At 39.5% G+C, this 16,359-nt stretch overlaps 1 protein-coding gene and 1 long non-coding RNA gene across 2 annotated transcripts in view; one reads left to right on the top strand and one right to left on the bottom strand.

Annotated features, from left to right (window-relative positions):
• The window catches only part of LOC147654622 (uncharacterized), a 133,125-nt gene that overhangs the window by 4,157 nt on the left and 112,609 nt on the right, over positions 1–16,359 (top strand). The gene's annotated exons all lie outside the window — the stretch shown is intronic.
• On the bottom strand, positions 6,356–9,820 carry CIMIP5 (ciliary microtubule inner protein 5). Its single transcript, XM_086875866.1, is given in 8 exon segments — positions 6,356–6,506; positions 6,509–6,597; positions 6,599–6,636; positions 7,277–7,316; positions 9,531–9,532; positions 9,578–9,611; positions 9,613–9,683; positions 9,686–9,820. Coding segments are annotated over 8 exon segments (465 nt in total). The 3' UTR covers positions 6,356–6,450.

The raw sequence follows: 16,359 nt of genomic DNA on the forward strand, positions 1-16,359 counted from the left end.
GCCCTTACGTAAGCTGCGTATTTGAGACTCCATTCTGCCACCAGGGACATCAAGATTAAGACAAGGCAAAAATTATCAAGATTTTAAAACAAAATTGAAAAAAGATGGCTATGATTTTAGGTACTCTTTGCATTTGGTTGTCTTTGCTGAGCACTTGTAGTGCTAAAGGGCTGTGAGCTTTACTGTTGAGTAGCAGACCAATGCGGAGTTGTCACAAAAGCTCACCTGGAGGAGGAGGTTATCTCTGTGCTGAGGCTCCTCGATGGTGCAATGACACTGCTTCAACTCTGAATATCCTTACTAAATCTTACTAAAGAAGTCCAGTGGATCCCTGTGTGCTTTGTGTTTGAAATTAGGTTGTACATATGTGCATGACACGAGTATAAAAGAAACAGTGGAGGTTGTGTATAGTTGGTTCTGTCTGCAGTGTGTTGTATATATTTATGGCAACTGAAAACATGACTTTATATAAATAAGATTTATTTGATGTTAGGCTGAACAGAAGCATAACAAATTGAATGAAAGTACTATAAGCAAAAAAGATTCCAAACCCTCTCAACTCAGTGCTTGGTCTGTGGAATGGTTTTTTGAGTTAACAGAAGGCCTTAAGGCCATTCTGGGTAATGACATTTATCTTAAATAATATTGCTATCTAAAAAGTAGTACTGAAAGAGCCTAGAATGCCAAACATGGATTTTAAAACCTATTCCAAAAGCCTAATAAAGTTATGATCTGGGAGGAGCAGAAGAGAAGGAAAATATACTAATTTGTGTCCCTTTTAGAAAATCTGTGTTGAGCTTGTAGCCCAGAGAGGAGGTTAAGCTGCAGCTTTTGCATCTGGAACTGGTGTTGTTCTAGATCCATACTTAGATGTAACTTACCCAAATAGGAGGCTCCAGCAAGAGTTAAGAGTGTGAGTACAGAAGGGAAGCAGCTCTTGCTAAGGTCTGAAACTGCCAGGTGCGGGTTTCACTCTGGCCTTTTATAGGAATTTTATTTTTTTTTATGTATCTCCACAGTAACACAATGATAAAGATGTGTTGGCATTCCATTAAGTTTTGTGGTGGAGAGTTGATGTAAACATTGTGTTTTCAGTGTATTTGGCTTTAAAGATAACAGTGTAACTGCTAAATAAGCACTGTGATAGCTGCAGGTGGTTCTAGACTACATCTTTGGTTTGTTTCTTGTTCTCAGCAACACCTGCAGTTAACATAAGAGTTACTGCATGAATAAATTTGTTAATTCACAGATCATATAAAAAATGTCCAGTGATGATATTTGGTTATCAGTAACTGGGAAAAGTGAACCCACAGTTTTAAGAGATCAGGTCATAGGGTGAACCCAAATGTCAGCATTTTTATATTTAGTGTGCCAATATATTTGCACATTACCTCTTAATGCAATTTATCAATCATTATATGCCAGCTGAGACTTTCCTCTGGGTTAAGAGACTGTTAATAGAAATTTGCAGTGATTTTGCTCCATCAGCCTGGCATAAAGACTGTATTGAGATGAGGCTGTAACCCCAGACAGCTGGAAATTCCGTTTTTAAGTGCTGGCAGTTTTGTAGAAACATAGGTTCACACAGCTTCTCAGAGAGGCTTTGGACAGGTCACAAGCTGAAGTCAGTGTGTGGGATCTATGCCCTGTGACAGAAGAGGGCTGTGGGCAGGCCTGTGCCAGCACCTCTTCAGCCTTCAGCAGAATTCCCGAGTTACTTGGAGACCCATCTGTGTTTCAAGGAATTCATTGACGCAAACATGAAGTTTTCTGAAGAAGGAAAACATATCTGACATGGATTCAGAGTAGCAAGTAGTTTTTAAGAGAGACATTCAGATTTAGGAAAGCTTTAGTGGTTTGTATCTGTGCAGGATTTAGGAAATGAAACTTGAAGCCCTGACAGATTATTTTTGGTTTCTAAAACAAACAAACCAAAAAATACTCCATTTTAGAAAACTGTTGTTTGATTTAAGAAGAACTTTAGTTCAGAAATTTATTTCTTTATAGAAGCTGAGCAACATGAATATGTATGCACATAAAACATACGAACAGATGATGCCCTGACTGGCAATATTGCCCATCTAATGTTCATACATAATCATCCTCGCCCTTCCCAGTTCCAGGAATCTTCCTGTTTATGCAGTAATTGTCACAGCATGATGAGACCTTCTTTGTAGGAAAACCTGTTTAGTTATTTTGTTTACTTTAGAGTAATCTAAAGCTCAAGAAACAGTTTAAAATAGAATTTCTAATAACTGAATTTACAGTTGTGAACAAAACTTACTAAACAAAACTTTACAGTTAAGGTGCCATCTGGGAACTATATACAAAGAGTGTTCTAAAATGAACACGAGAAATGCAGATTTATATGAAGTTATGTATGTTATGGGTTTTTAAAAAATACATATTTCACACTTTTTAAATTTAAATGAAACTCAAAATGAGAACACGCAAAATCTGGATGCACTGGAAACACCTCTTCACATTATTGATATTATAACTATACTCAAAAATATAGGCGAGAAAGCAGTATATAACTAAGGGAAGAACTAAATCAATATAGCTACCCACTTGTGCTTTTTAACTGAAAGAAATAAAGAAAATGAATTCTCTAAACATGGATAATCCCTTGTTTGAGTTCTGGCAACTAAAGGGAAAAAAGCTTATAAAACTGAAGCCCAAGTGATACACCATAAGAATGCTTTACAAGTAACTTGCCACACAGTTTAATATTTACACAATCTCTTTGATAAATGGAATTTCCACTAATTATTTACAGATTTCACTACTATTATAATCTCATCCAATCTTTCTAAGACACTCTGCTTATATAAATAAGGATTAGTTGGCAAAGTTAATTATTGTAAAAGAAAAATCATGGCTAAACTGGGGATGAAATAGAGTCTAGAGATTGTCTGTTTGCCACCTTCTACTTGCAGGTGCTGAGGCAGTATTGTTTAGGACCCTGGATATTGTGAAAAGGTCTTTTTGGGAGGTGGCTGTACACAGTGGAGAGACCCGAACTAACCTTGGAAATATAATGCTGGAGAGCTAATTGCAGCAGCATTAAATAATTTATGTGTAATTATTAGGGAAAGTGTAATAATGTAACAAAATCAGATGTCCAGATCTTCGCAGTATTCCTGTGTTACACATATTATCTGATCTATTCCAAATAGGAAACTTTGGTTCTCAAGACATTCCCCCTCAATCATTGAGATGTCAAAATGTTTAAGAGTTGCTGTTGATTTCAACAGGAAGTAGGAATGAATTGAAGAGCTGGTCCTATCCAGTTGTTGTCCACTAGTATTTTAGAGTAATTTCAATTAGCTTGAACTCAGACTCAGGAAGTCAAGATATTAGCTTAACTGCACATCAAAAGGGGCAGCACAGTTGCAGGCTGGTGTGATCTCGCAACAAGGCACAGACTTACATTTTGGAGTTGGACAAGGTTGGACTCTCTGACAATTAAGGCAAAAATTGTTGCATACTTTGGCTCCTTTTCAGGTATTCCTACAGACCTTCCAGTTGTGATATGTTGGCCTGAAGTGACCCTGCAAGGGAGTATACAGCAGAGGGGAGTGCAGGGCTTTTCCTGTGCTGTGCACACATCACCACTGCACGCCCCCACTTCAGGAACTGCCTGGTACCTCAGTGGCTGCTTTATCTGATTAAGGACACAGGACTACACATTTTCACTAAAGACTTCCTCAATTTTTTTTAAGAAAATTCGTTGACATGACATAATAAGTTCTTTGAGAAGTGTCCTTACATGGCTGTCAGGAGGTCACTAAACAAGCCTCTCAGATGTGTGTGATTAAAAGAGACACATCTGGACTTCGTGAAAAGTATCCTATATGAATAGTTAGAAGAATTAGAAATATATTTCACTAATAACAAAAGTGATTAGTCTGTAGTTTAGAGGTGAAATCTATTTAAAACTAGTATAATTAAAATAGGAATTTTTAAAAAATTCTTTGTGAATGTGTTTGAAAAATCATGTTCTGATCCCACCAGCTCTGGTTATTCAGACAACTGGTGAAAAGCTCTTCAGACAGTCATTCAATTTATTCAAACCCTATTAAATATATCCCTCTTGATGGATGTGTGTGTTTAACTTTCAAAGGTGGAGATTCCTCAGGGAATCCATTCCAGTGCTGCATTATCCTTACTGCTGTCCTCCCAAAAAGTTAATGTGATTCTTCCATGCTAAAACTTAGGCTTATTATTTTTGCTGTTGCCTGACACTCCCTTGAAGTGCAAATTATTCCTTTTCTCATTCCAGAGATGCATACATATCTAAAGACTGCTATCTTCTTCCAAGACTGCTTTTTTTCCTTCAGGTTAAACTTTTAACAGTCTTTTTAACCTTTCCTTATATGACACATCTTCCCATATTCCAGCTGCCATCACTGCTTTTCTAGATTCTGATTAGTAGCCCACAACTTTTGGGTAAGACCTGGAAGGTCTTGTTCAAAACCGTAAGTGTTTGATTTGTGAAACAATGCTGGTTGTAAGTGAAGTGGGAGGATTAAATCATGCACTGCTTAGACCATCCTTTTACCCTCCAGTTTGCAGGAACTCTAGGGGAGAAGGATCCTCCGCATTCACACACAGTAAATAGAGTCAAGAATCTGGAATTATTTAATGTAATTTAAAAGGCACTAAGCACTGCCTTCGCGTCCTTTCTGGTGGATTACTTGATGTAGAGTGAGTGCCATCTGGAGGTTAGGAAACATGGAGCTCTGGATGCTTTCATGCCGAAAAACAAAATTCCCGAGCTTTACAAATGAAATGTTCTTACATGAGTAGGAGCTTGAGCCTGACAGATACTGGGCATCCACCACTCAGTGTAAAGTTTGTGACCCAAAGTAAGGCATGCAAGTGCAATGTCTCTTGCTGTTATGCAATCACCAGTAAACATGTAACCTCTGAGTGGCCTGCACAGCTTCCATAAAAAACTCTGGACAGCACAAGGACAAGGAAAGTCTTGATCTCTTCTTTCCTCTCCTGCTTTCAGGTGTGTGAAGACAAATGAGTTCCTGGTGCAGGTTTCTGCTCACAGGAGAGAGCAGAAAGCATTTCAGTTCAACAAGAAGTTTTAAAAAGAAAGTTCCCATTTTGTGTGTCTGAACTCAACTCTCCGTCATCATTTATGTCTGCACAGAGTGGAATCAGCCTTCTTCACCCGGACTGGTTGCATGATGTGGTCTTCCTTCTTTAGGTAACTTAGTTGTCATCTTGGAAACCCTGATCCTCCATTTCTCACTGTGCTGAGGAAGCCAAGAGGAGAACATTAGAGTTGTGATTTCAGGGGGTGTGACCTGGCTCTTCCTGCTAAAGTGCCTTTTTTTTTTGCCTGAGACCACTTGAATCAGCGATCACACTGGTCACAGTGATCACCTTGTGTGCTGAGCTGCCTTCTGCCACTGAAGTCTCATCATAAAAACAAATTGCTTTAATTGCAAAGCGTGAGTGCACCCATCTCCATCTCAGTCAGGTGAGAGACTGCCTCCTGTTGTGTCAGGCAGTGCTCATGGCTTCTGTGTTGAGCTCCACTTTGGCCTGAGCATGATCCTGCAGAAGTTACATACAGCTTAAAGGACATTGTGTGTACACTCTCCACGCTCTGCTCCTTGCAGATTTTTCCCCACAGAACAACAAGCCATAAAGTTTCAATCTATGTAATGAAGATGCAGTAGCTAAACAGGCTTTTGGTATTGTTGTGTTGATTTAACTTGAGGATGGTTTCCTGGGGCAACCACAGATTTTAGGGACTATGAACCTGTTAAATTCAAGGTTGATAATTCTGAGGGTGTAAGACAGGTTGCTGAGCCAACACGCCTTCAGAGCAAAATGTGAAAGCCTGCTTCCTTGTCAATGAGTTTCCATCAGCTAAACCAGAAAAAAAGCATAAGAGAAAGGAATTTAAGAGCAGCAAATCCACAGAAACAAAAATGAAAACTAATGTAAAAAATATTTGGTCTCCCTCCCTCATCAGGGAGTGGTAAAAAGCACAGAGCATGTCTCATGTGCCTAAGTATTATTCTTTAGAGCAAGTTTAAACATGCAGATGACAGAAGCTGACAAATCCTTGTCTAACTACATGAAATGCAACAAGCTGCTGTGTTTCTGTCATGCTGGCTTTCAGAGCTGAAAGTGCATTGTTTATGTTGCGACTGATCTGAGAAGATCTCTATTAATTGTTTGTTTTCAGAGGATAAAATTCAGGAAAAAATGGTCTTTTGTCTGTAGTACTGTTCTTTCAGATGTTAGTGGCATCCTTACCATAGATTTTCATGGAAAGATGGATGAGATCTGTAGTGCTGTCTATATATGGCTCAGTCACCCAAAATGCAAAGAGGATCATCTGTTATGACATTGTTGGACAAGATCTGTTTTTACCCTTGAAAGAACTTGCTTTGTTGCTGTTATATTATTACTGAAGAACTAAGAAATCTGGAACTCACCCTCAAGTTTCCTCTTTCCTGTACCACTGCTGAAGGATTAATATCTACCAGAGCCCTGCCAAGCTCAGTGTTCATTTGACTGCCAGTAGTTTGGTTGGTTGAATTGAGAACTTTGCTTGAAAATAGAGACATAGTTTGGCAGTGGCTTCTGCTCCTTTCTCTTACCCTGGATAAAACAAAGATCATTAATAAGTTTTCAAAATTGAAAGAATTGCTTCTTACAAACGTACAACTTACTGAAATTATAATATCAGCACTTCTGCTTTTGAAAGTGGAATTTAAATGTACTTAAAAATATCATACTGAATGTATATGAAAGCATTGTAGAAATAAATTGGGGGATTTTTTTCCCTGTTGTCTTATGATAGGATAACAGAGGGAAATGAATAATTTTAAAATGTGTTGCATAAAATTATATCTGGGACAGAAGTTACCCTGCTCTAGAATGGTTGTGATGTGGGAGGCTTTTTCTTTAATTTTTAGTAAGTGGCTTGGCTTTTTTAGTAAGTGACTTGGGTTTCAGCAGGATGATTATCTTACAAATTTGCTCCTAGGAGGTTGGTTCTTCCAGTACTTGTCTTTTTGCCAAGTTGTTAGCATTAAAACAGTTTGAACACACATAGGTAGCAGAGGAAAACACTTCAGCTCTTATTTTTCTGAGAGATTATAGTTGTAAAGAATTTGCCAATAAAGCCTAGGTATCCTTCTACTTGAAATATTAGCCTATCTCAAACTGACAAAAACTAAAAAGCATTAAAAAGTTAAAGTTATGTAAAGTTAAAGTTATGGGTCTGTTCAAAACTCACCATTTGGTCATGGTCCTTAAGAAAACTCAGGTTCTGGTACCTTGAAACAGAAGTTAAAAATACAGTGTCAAATTTTTTGTCTTTAAATAAATGGGTTAATGCTGATCATAACTGCATGTCTGTTCAATTGCTCAGTTTGACACTTACTTCCCAGCTCTTACACTTGCAGATTCCCTGTACTAAAACCTTCTTTTCGGTGATGGAGCCCAAGGTTTTCTTTATTCCCATACTATGTGAGGAGTGGGTGGTTTTTTTGCTAAGGGAAGGTGAGAATACCATATCCACAATGTATTCTGTGTGCAAATGCAAATAAATTACTCGTGTCCTGAGTCACTCTAGGTCCAATGCCTTGAGCAAGACACAGCATCTTGTTTTTTAAGTTACCAGCACTTTGCTGGCAAAAGTCCCTGGTTGGAGTTCCCAGAGCCGTACTGATGCAGGCAAACATCCATGGGAATATTCTAGGTAGCTGTGCTAGGAGCACATGGAGTCAGAAGAGCTGAGGTTTGCTCTTCAGCTCTGTTCTATATCTGGTGTAGGACTGCAGGGCAAGTCCTCTGATTTTCTGTCATTTGCATTCCTTGGCCTGAAATGGAGAAAATATCAATTCACCCACTATTGTAAGAGTAGTGTGAGTCAAGAGAGGAAACAGTTCAGTACAGCAGGGTTCAAGGGACACCTGGGTTGACTCTGAACTGCTTCCCTGTGCTGCATCTAAGCTCATTGGACTAGTGTTTAAGCTGTACATCCTTCTGAGCTGAGCTTGTCTCTGCAGCACAGCCATGTACCGTGTGGAGCTAGAAGCAATGGATTTCTGTGCTGCACTCCCCTGTCCAGTGCAGATATACCCCAGGTGCAAATAAAATTGAATTTATGACTGTTTGGTTTATCACTATGTCTTGGTATAACAGCATAGCACTGAGGTTGTAGAATTTTTTGTCTTGATATGCAGCCATTACTTGAGCATTATCTGACATGGGTGCTACTGGATGGTCTAATTAGTGAGAAATGTCATGGTCTCAGGGATTGCCCTACATCTACTTCAAGTCAGACCATTTAATGCATACCAGCCCTTTCTCCATCACTGTTTTTGGGACAGGAATGTGGAACTGAAGGACAGTCCCCAGCAGGCTGTAGGGTAGGTAATTTGATGAATCCATCTTTAGGCATCTTGTTCTCCACAAGCCTGTCCTACCCTTTTTGCAAGTGTTTCTGTCTTCTTAGCTAAAACTGGAAAGCAGAACATGCATTGGATGTGTGATGTGTTACATTACGCATGAAGGTGAGTTTGCACCAGTATTGATGACTGCCAACCCCAGGGACAGGAGCAGAGTCCTTCCTGCTGCCTTAGCTAGGGAATGAGTGTGGAACAGGCTGAGCCTGTTGAGCAAGAGTCTGAGTCTCCCAGCACAACTGGGAGACAGTAACATTGCCCTGGCTTTGCATGTGTCAGTCCTGGCATCAGCCTGTCCCTCAAGTAAGTGGAGCCAGCAAGACTGGAAATGCATCTCTAGGGAAATCAGGACTGAGATCTGTAACTCCTCGGGAAGGCTGAAGGGGGTGAAGGTTTCAGATGATTTCGTTTTCCATTTAAAAAAATCATGAGAGTGATACTCTTTTTCTTCTCTTTCCTGTAGCTTGGACAGTGGGCAGTTGGAAATGGACCTGATTTTACTTTTACCAAGAATATTCTTCTAATACTGATGATGTATACTGAAGTATAAACATAAACACTTACTCAAGATATGTGGCAGAGACAGGATCTTAATTTCAGGTTCCTTTGGGTCACTGGTGTGTGCACAGCCAAAGCTTAGGCTGTATGTGTGCAGCAGTCTGCTGAAACACCATAACAATGGGGCAAATTCAGTAGATTTACAGACTGGGAATATAAAATTGTATTTTGGCAGAACACTCTGTTCAGCTTCCATTTCAGCCATTTCCAAGAGTATGAGAAGAGCTGATAATATCAGTGTGTCTGCAATAAATTATAAAGCTTGGCACTTTTATGTCTTCATTGTGGAAATCTCTAAAAGCTAAAAAATATTTAGCATGCAGTTCTTTGGATTTCTTTTCAGCTTAAGCCCAGCATACTGGGAGATACTAGTACAGATTTTGTCCAATGAAGGAGAGCAGAGATAATGTTACCCTAGAAAGGAAGGTATTAGGATCTGATCCAAGGTCCCTGCAGCAGCAAATTTTGTTTGATAGTGTTGGCTTTGGACCAAGCCCTAATGCTGTCAGGGTGTATCAGGACCACTGTCTTGATGAATGAAGCATGAACTGGAACAAGGGACTTGCCACAATCTCCTTCCTCTCTTCAGCCTCCACAGATTCTCCAGATTTTATCCTGTTGGACCTGGTCTGCCTGGCCATCCACCCAGGCCCAAGTAGCCATTTGTGCAGTGGTTGTCAGCTCTGCTCGGTTGGGTGCTGCTAGGACACAGAAGGAGCTGAGGCCAGTTGGCCCAGAGGTGTGGTTGCTGTTTGCTGAGACCTAAACAAGGTATTACTCCTGATTCCAGAAGCCCTTTCCAACTTGTCCATTTTGAGACTCACCATATCCCAGCTTTTAGCTATATTGTGACTTCTCAGAAAGTGAAACTTACTCCTTTTTGCACTTTCGAAGTTCCTTCTTTCCTAACAGTTTCTTTCAGCTGCTGATTTGGAGTACTTTCAGAAAAGAACACGCACAGAAACACTGACAGGCAGTTCTCAGCACTGGTTTACTTCCCTCTTACTTAATGCCCCTTTCCTACTGCGTTATGTTGCATCATTGCTTGAACGCTGTTGGGTTTTCATGGTAACAGTGATTTGATAAGAAGTGACTATTATTGGAAGCAATGGGATCTCCAGATGTAACCAGCAGACTCTTAGCTTACAAGGTGATTACTGTGACTGCAGCTGAGATCAGCCTCTATTCACAGTCCTCAGAACAATAAAGTCTGGTTTAACAGCAAAGGATGCTGCAGAGATTGCTGCTGTGTAATCAGGAGGACTTTTGTGTAGCAGAAGCAAAAGCTCCTGAAAGCTGCTGGTTTCCCTGGTGTGTTTACTGTCTCTATTGGAAACATCCAACTGGTGAGTATATACCAGAAAAGGAGCAGAGACTCAGTGTGATGTCTGCTGGGGCCTTGAACTCTTTTTGGGGCAAAAATGTTTGGTTAAAATTAAGTGTTTCAAGGAATCTGTTCTGAAAGCTTCTTATTTTCAAATTTAAAAAAGAGCAATCTGACATCATCAAAAGTCTTTTCTAAGCACTTGGAGAGTTCTGCAGAAGGTATTAAGCAGCTATGAAAAGTTTTAAAGTGACTTTAAAGGGTTATTATTATAAAAAGTGAGAATTTTCAAAACAGTGTCCAAAATGTCAGTGTTTGTCTTTGCAGTCAGCCTGTTTGGCTTCTGTGGGATGAACTCACTTCCTCAAATATTTGTGACCTTGCAGGAAAACAGAGTATTTCAAGTACAAATTTCCTCAGAAATTCTTGACTGTCTTGTTTTTGAGTAGTGTGGATTAGTTCCAGAGTAATTCTATCCTCTTTTTTCATCTTTCTGGTAAATGCTAATGAACTTTGAATCTACTTCTTCAGGGGGATTTTGGCAAATGGATTTGCTTGCAGTATTGGGAAATATATACTGAATTTGGCAGATAATTTCTTTAACAATAGTTACAACTATACAACAATCCAAACTCTTCATGTAGACAAGCTGAGCAAGAAATACTTCTACAAGTCCACAATCATTTTGGGAAAATTATTCTGAATTTGAAGATTGTGATAATATAGCTCACCTCAGACCCCCATATCTGCTTTGGTTTTGAATTAAATTTTAGTGGACTTTTTGTTTGCTTGCTATTTTTTCTGAGATAATTGAAACATGAATGGTGTTTTTCATCTTCTTCAGCCAAAAAGCAAAAGCAGTCATGTACACACATAGCATTGTCATGAAGTGAAGAAATTTAGTGTTTTCCAGCCTGGACTAATAGTTGTCCCTGTTCCTCTCGTGGAATTTGCTTATCCTGTTGCATTTGGTCCAAGCTGGAGTGTGTGCAGCTGGTTGGAGAACTGTTTTAGCAGCATCTGGTTGCTTTAAAAGGAATCTGAGACATTCATTGGAAGAACCAATGAATTAATCAGAGTGCATGGGATTTTAGCTACTGATCTGTTCAGAAAAGGATGCTGATGGAAAGTCTATTCCTCTTAATTCTTGTGTACAAAGTTCCTGTATCAGATCAGAAATTTAATTCTGATTGTTCTTTCAAGTCAGTTTCTGCAAATTAACAGTAATAACTTAAAACTGGTCATTGTACTGAGGACAGCCTCCAAATGACTACTTAGAGCCACTGAATAAACTGGACAGAGAGATTACAAGCCTGTGTTTTAAATCTGTGCTATTGAGTGATCTCAGCAGACCTGGCACAGATACTGAACTGTTTCCCCTCATTTTTCCCATTCGCCAGTTTAGTATTTTATTTGCTCATTTGAATTGGTACAACTGATTTACTGTGTTTGTCTTTTCATCCTGTAGGTTGATGTTTATTGTGGCTTCATGCCACATGCATTGATGTAAACTAATAAGAACATCTTGATTTTATATGTCTGGGGATATGAAACTTGAAAAATAATTATGAATGTCACTGTCAAAGATGGCCTTTGCTTAGAAGTTTGCTTTGTGATTAATTACTTTGAAAAGCAAGTGTCAGTGACTGTCATTTTGCAGAACTTGACTGAGGTTAGTCTTTTGGTTTTACAAGACAAATGATGATATGCACTACAAATTCATCTGGCAGAAATATGGTAGTTGTTTTCTTCAAGTCAAAGGAAAAGATGCCTAGAGAGGCTTTCTATAGAGGAAAAATTTCAGGTGTTTAGATAAAACCTTTTTATTTGACCACAAGAGGGTATTGCAGTATCAGTTATGCAAGACTTTAACTGATGTCTGCCTTTATGTGCTTTGACTTATTTTTAAAATACCTATTTCTCAAAACTGATCATTTATATTAGGTAGTAGTTGAGAAAATCAGATTTTGTATGCCAGTATTTGATGTCCTTGTCCAAGGGCAATTTCTGAGTTGATTTTTCCTAAAATTTATAGTACAAGTTTCTTAAAGCTTAAGAGGTTCCTTTCATTGGACAACAGAGACTTAGACAGTTACTCTGAAACACTGAAAAACTTCATGGAAATGGTTTGCAAGGATATATCAGTCACAGAAGAGAAATAATAACAGGAGATGAATGTGTTGCTGCTTTGTCTGGAAGTGCCCATTGGTCCAGGATGGGAGCTGGCACAGTCAGTGAGACTCTGATCTGATTTTTCCATGTGGTTTTACTTGAAGAAATAAGTTCTGAAATCTTTCTTAGCTCATTTGTGTTTTCCATTTTTCTCATTTACACACAGTTCTTCTATAGTATACATCCAATTTTGGTTTGCACGTTTTTTATAACTCAATACTGTGTTGAAGTACTTCCCTACAAAAGTTCTGTATTCTGAACTTTAAGGGCTGTGTTACCAAATGTTCCTGCTATGTTTTTGTGCACTTCAGACCATGGGAAAGGGACCTAGAAGGATTTTTGGATTCACTCACTCCTAGATCTACTGCTGAATTTAGGAGAAGGTGCATGGGATGCCTGCATGTTTCTCAACAAGCTTGCCTTGTAAAAGAAGAGCAGCCATATCACACTATCTGTGAGGATCGAGTTTCTGAGGGTTCTGATAGTGGCTGATGGACAACAAAGCAATTTTCATACAAGAAAGTCTGTGAGTTATTGCAGAGATTTAAGTAGCACACACATTTAAAAACCCGGGTGCAGTGCATATGTTTTATGCAAATAAGAGGCAGGAGCAAAAGCTGGAGGAGAGGGCAGCCCTCTGGAGACCAGCTTCTCAGAGCAGGTCACAATTCAGAAGATCTCTGTCACTTCATGACGAGTGAAGAGTTCTCCATGGAAATCTTTCAGCACAAGCAGTGTTTCTTGCCTGCCTCAAATAGTGGCATTTGACTTATCATCATCTTCCTCAAATGAAGATAAGTCAGTCAGGGCTGCAGGCTGGAAGGAGGGCCATGGCGATGGCTGGCAGAGCAGGCTGTGAGGTGGTCAGTCAAAGGACTCTGAGCACCCAGCAGAGAAGTGACATTTGGCAGCATTAACACAGTGTTTTTTCATCAGCCCTGGGCATTAAGCACCGAGGGCTCTGGAAAGCCTGGAGATGGCATGTCCTCCTGGTGAGCCGTATCTTGGTCTGGCAGGAGCAGCATGCCTTGGGTCTCTGCAGGGAAAATGAAAACAAATCCAGCCAGCTACCACTTTGGAGTCAAACTCCTTTTAAGCAATTTATGCAGCTGATTGATTAAAAGCATCATGCATTAAGGTTTGCTGTGGGTTTCTTAAAAATATACTTATTTCATGTCTTAATGGAGTTCTGCTGATAGACCCTGGTGAGTGGAGTGTCTGTTGCGTTGGCAGCGTACAAATACCATGGGGGAAATGTCTGCTTCCAGTGACATAGTCTGACACTTCAAAATAAAACTAAAGCTGTAGTACAGACTGCAAGAAATCTGTTGTGATTTTTTTTTACCCCCTTATAAAGGTTACAAAATATGTTAACTACTGATGTGCAGTTTTCCCTACTTGAAGCAAAAATTATTTATTTGGGCTGGTGTGTGAGTAGGAATTTGAAGATATCTGGCTTTAGGAAAAAGAACTATAAATATATGTAGGGTTCCTCACTGGCTGAAGAATCATTTCAGTTGTTATTTCACATAATTTCAGTCTTAGAGGCCAGATCCTGTCAGGATGTGCAATATTGTATGGAGAAACAAAGTTATCTTCATTAGTCAGAGCTGAGTTTAAGTCACATCCTCACCACAGCAGGGAGCTCTGGTAACTGCACAGTGGAGCTTGGCTTTATTCTGTTCGTCCTCACTGTTGGCTCACACAATTTGTTAACAGGTCTAGGAGAGTTGTGGGGTATAAAGTGGTTGAGTACTTCTGCAGAGGCCATTCTTTGTGCTGCCTAAGCACCCACAGCAGTGGTCTGGCCTGTGAGTCTGGCATGGCCCTGGTTCCTGCACTCCTGGGGTCTGCAGATGCTCACAGAGTCAGCTTACAGGACAAGGAAATTGCTTCACAAACACTACAGAGGCTCGATTTTCCCTCTCTGCTACCTGTAGCACTGTAGTACTTACAGAAGTATTTTGTCCTGTGAATTATGACAACCCAGTTGTGTATTATTATGTCTTTCAATGCTCAAAATGTTCTTCTGCTTTTGGGGTTCTTTTCATTGCATTATTCTGTGGTTTTTACCTGTCTCCTCTGGCAGCTAAGGGTATAATTTATTGATCTGCATTTGGTACACTGAGTGTTTCATTTACCATCTGCTCACCATATTGATAAAAGACATTAACTTTATGTTTTTATGTGAGAAACCAAAAATTCTCTGCTGCAAGTTATGCAAAGTTTTCGAAGCAGAGTACCTACAATTTATTTTAAATTGTGTCTTACCATTAAATGAAAGGCAGCACCTGGCTTCTAAAATGTTCTTCACCTTTGTTAGTTTTGTTGGCTGAGAACTGAGCTACTTCCGCTTAGTTTTTTTCAAGTTAACTGTCAGCATATTAAATTTGAAAGCTTTGTCTGAACATGTCAATCACAAGCTTTGTCTATTTTTCAGTAAGCCTTTTAGCATCTTCATTGAGGCTATTAGTGTGGGTTTCCTTTTTAACTGTAGATGCTAGTGTTAAATCACACTTCAGGCTGATGTTTGTCTATCTCTGACTGTTGGGAATTTGAGAGAAGTTCTCCCTGAAGGCAGGATGTTCCCCTAATTAGATGTAAGGGGGGGTTGTAGAATCTGGTGGCAGATTTCCAGAGATGATGAGAATTCAGGTCTGAAGGGACCCCAAGAGATCTCTAGCCCAAGCTGCTCCTCAGAGCATGAGCTATGAAATCAGACCAGCTGGTCAGGGCTTTATGCTGTTGATCTTGAAAGCCTCCAAGGAAGGAGATTGCAGAACCATTTGGGTAATGCATCTCACCTCAGTGTTGCCATTGTGATGAAGATGTTTTGGCTTTATATAAAGTCAGAACCTCTCCTGTTTCAACTTGTGCTTATTTTATTTCATTCCTCCACTGAACCATGCTCTAAGCAGCCTGACTGTGTCTTTCCAATAATGTGATTGCAGTTACTGGGACTCTGCTCTTTGGTCTCCTCCCAGCCTTCTCTGCTCCAGGTTGGGTAGAATTTGATCACCAGTTGCATTGTCTGTTACACAGATGTGTCAGACCTTTACCTGACCCGCTCTGTTCTCTGTCCTTGCCTGATCTGACCATTTACAGTGCTCAGGCCCAGCAGGGCAGATGCTCCATGAGAACTAGAAAGGAAAATAACAGAGTTATTTTGGAGTGCACAGTCCATTTTGGTATTCTTTTCTTAGATCACCTGCATGATCATGCATACATGTAGCAACCTTCATGTTCTGTTTACAGTTCTAATAAACATCTATGCTGTGGAAATTTATGTCCTGAAGAATTTTCTAAACTAGAACATTAATTGGTTTAATAACAAAAGGATTAATGCAGATAAGTTGAAGATAAATATACATTCAATATTTAAATGGTGAATAATTTTATTTTTATAAAATCTGCCATTGACCCTGAGATTATCTCAGTTGCTCAGAGCATGGTGCTAATACCACCAAGTTTGTGAGGTCATTCCCCATATGGGCCATTTACTTAAGAGTTGAACTCTATAATCCTTGTGGGTCCCTTCCAACTCAGAAGATTCTCTGAACCTGTAAATTATACATCACAGGCACTCAGTAGGGGGAGAGCATTTTGCACTTATTTACAATACCAGAAAGTACATGATTGTTTTGAGGGACAGGTTCCTGTAATCATCCATATATGACTTCTCCCATTAAAATCAATATTAAAACTCCTCTTGTTTAATGGCAGCAACACCATGTGTGTTTTGAAAACCCAAACCTGTCAGTTTGTAATTTCCTCACCTTTTGGTCAAAGAAGTAGATTTTATTCAAGCAAAATGTCTATTGGATGAAATGGATGTTTTGCTCCCCTCTGAACATC

The sequence above is a fragment of the Cyanistes caeruleus genome, chromosome 2, assembly GCF_971803275.1.
Source record: "Cyanistes caeruleus chromosome 2, bCyaCae1.hap1.1, whole genome shotgun sequence".
Lineage (NCBI taxonomy): Eukaryota > Metazoa > Chordata > Aves > Passeriformes > Paridae > Cyanistes > Cyanistes caeruleus.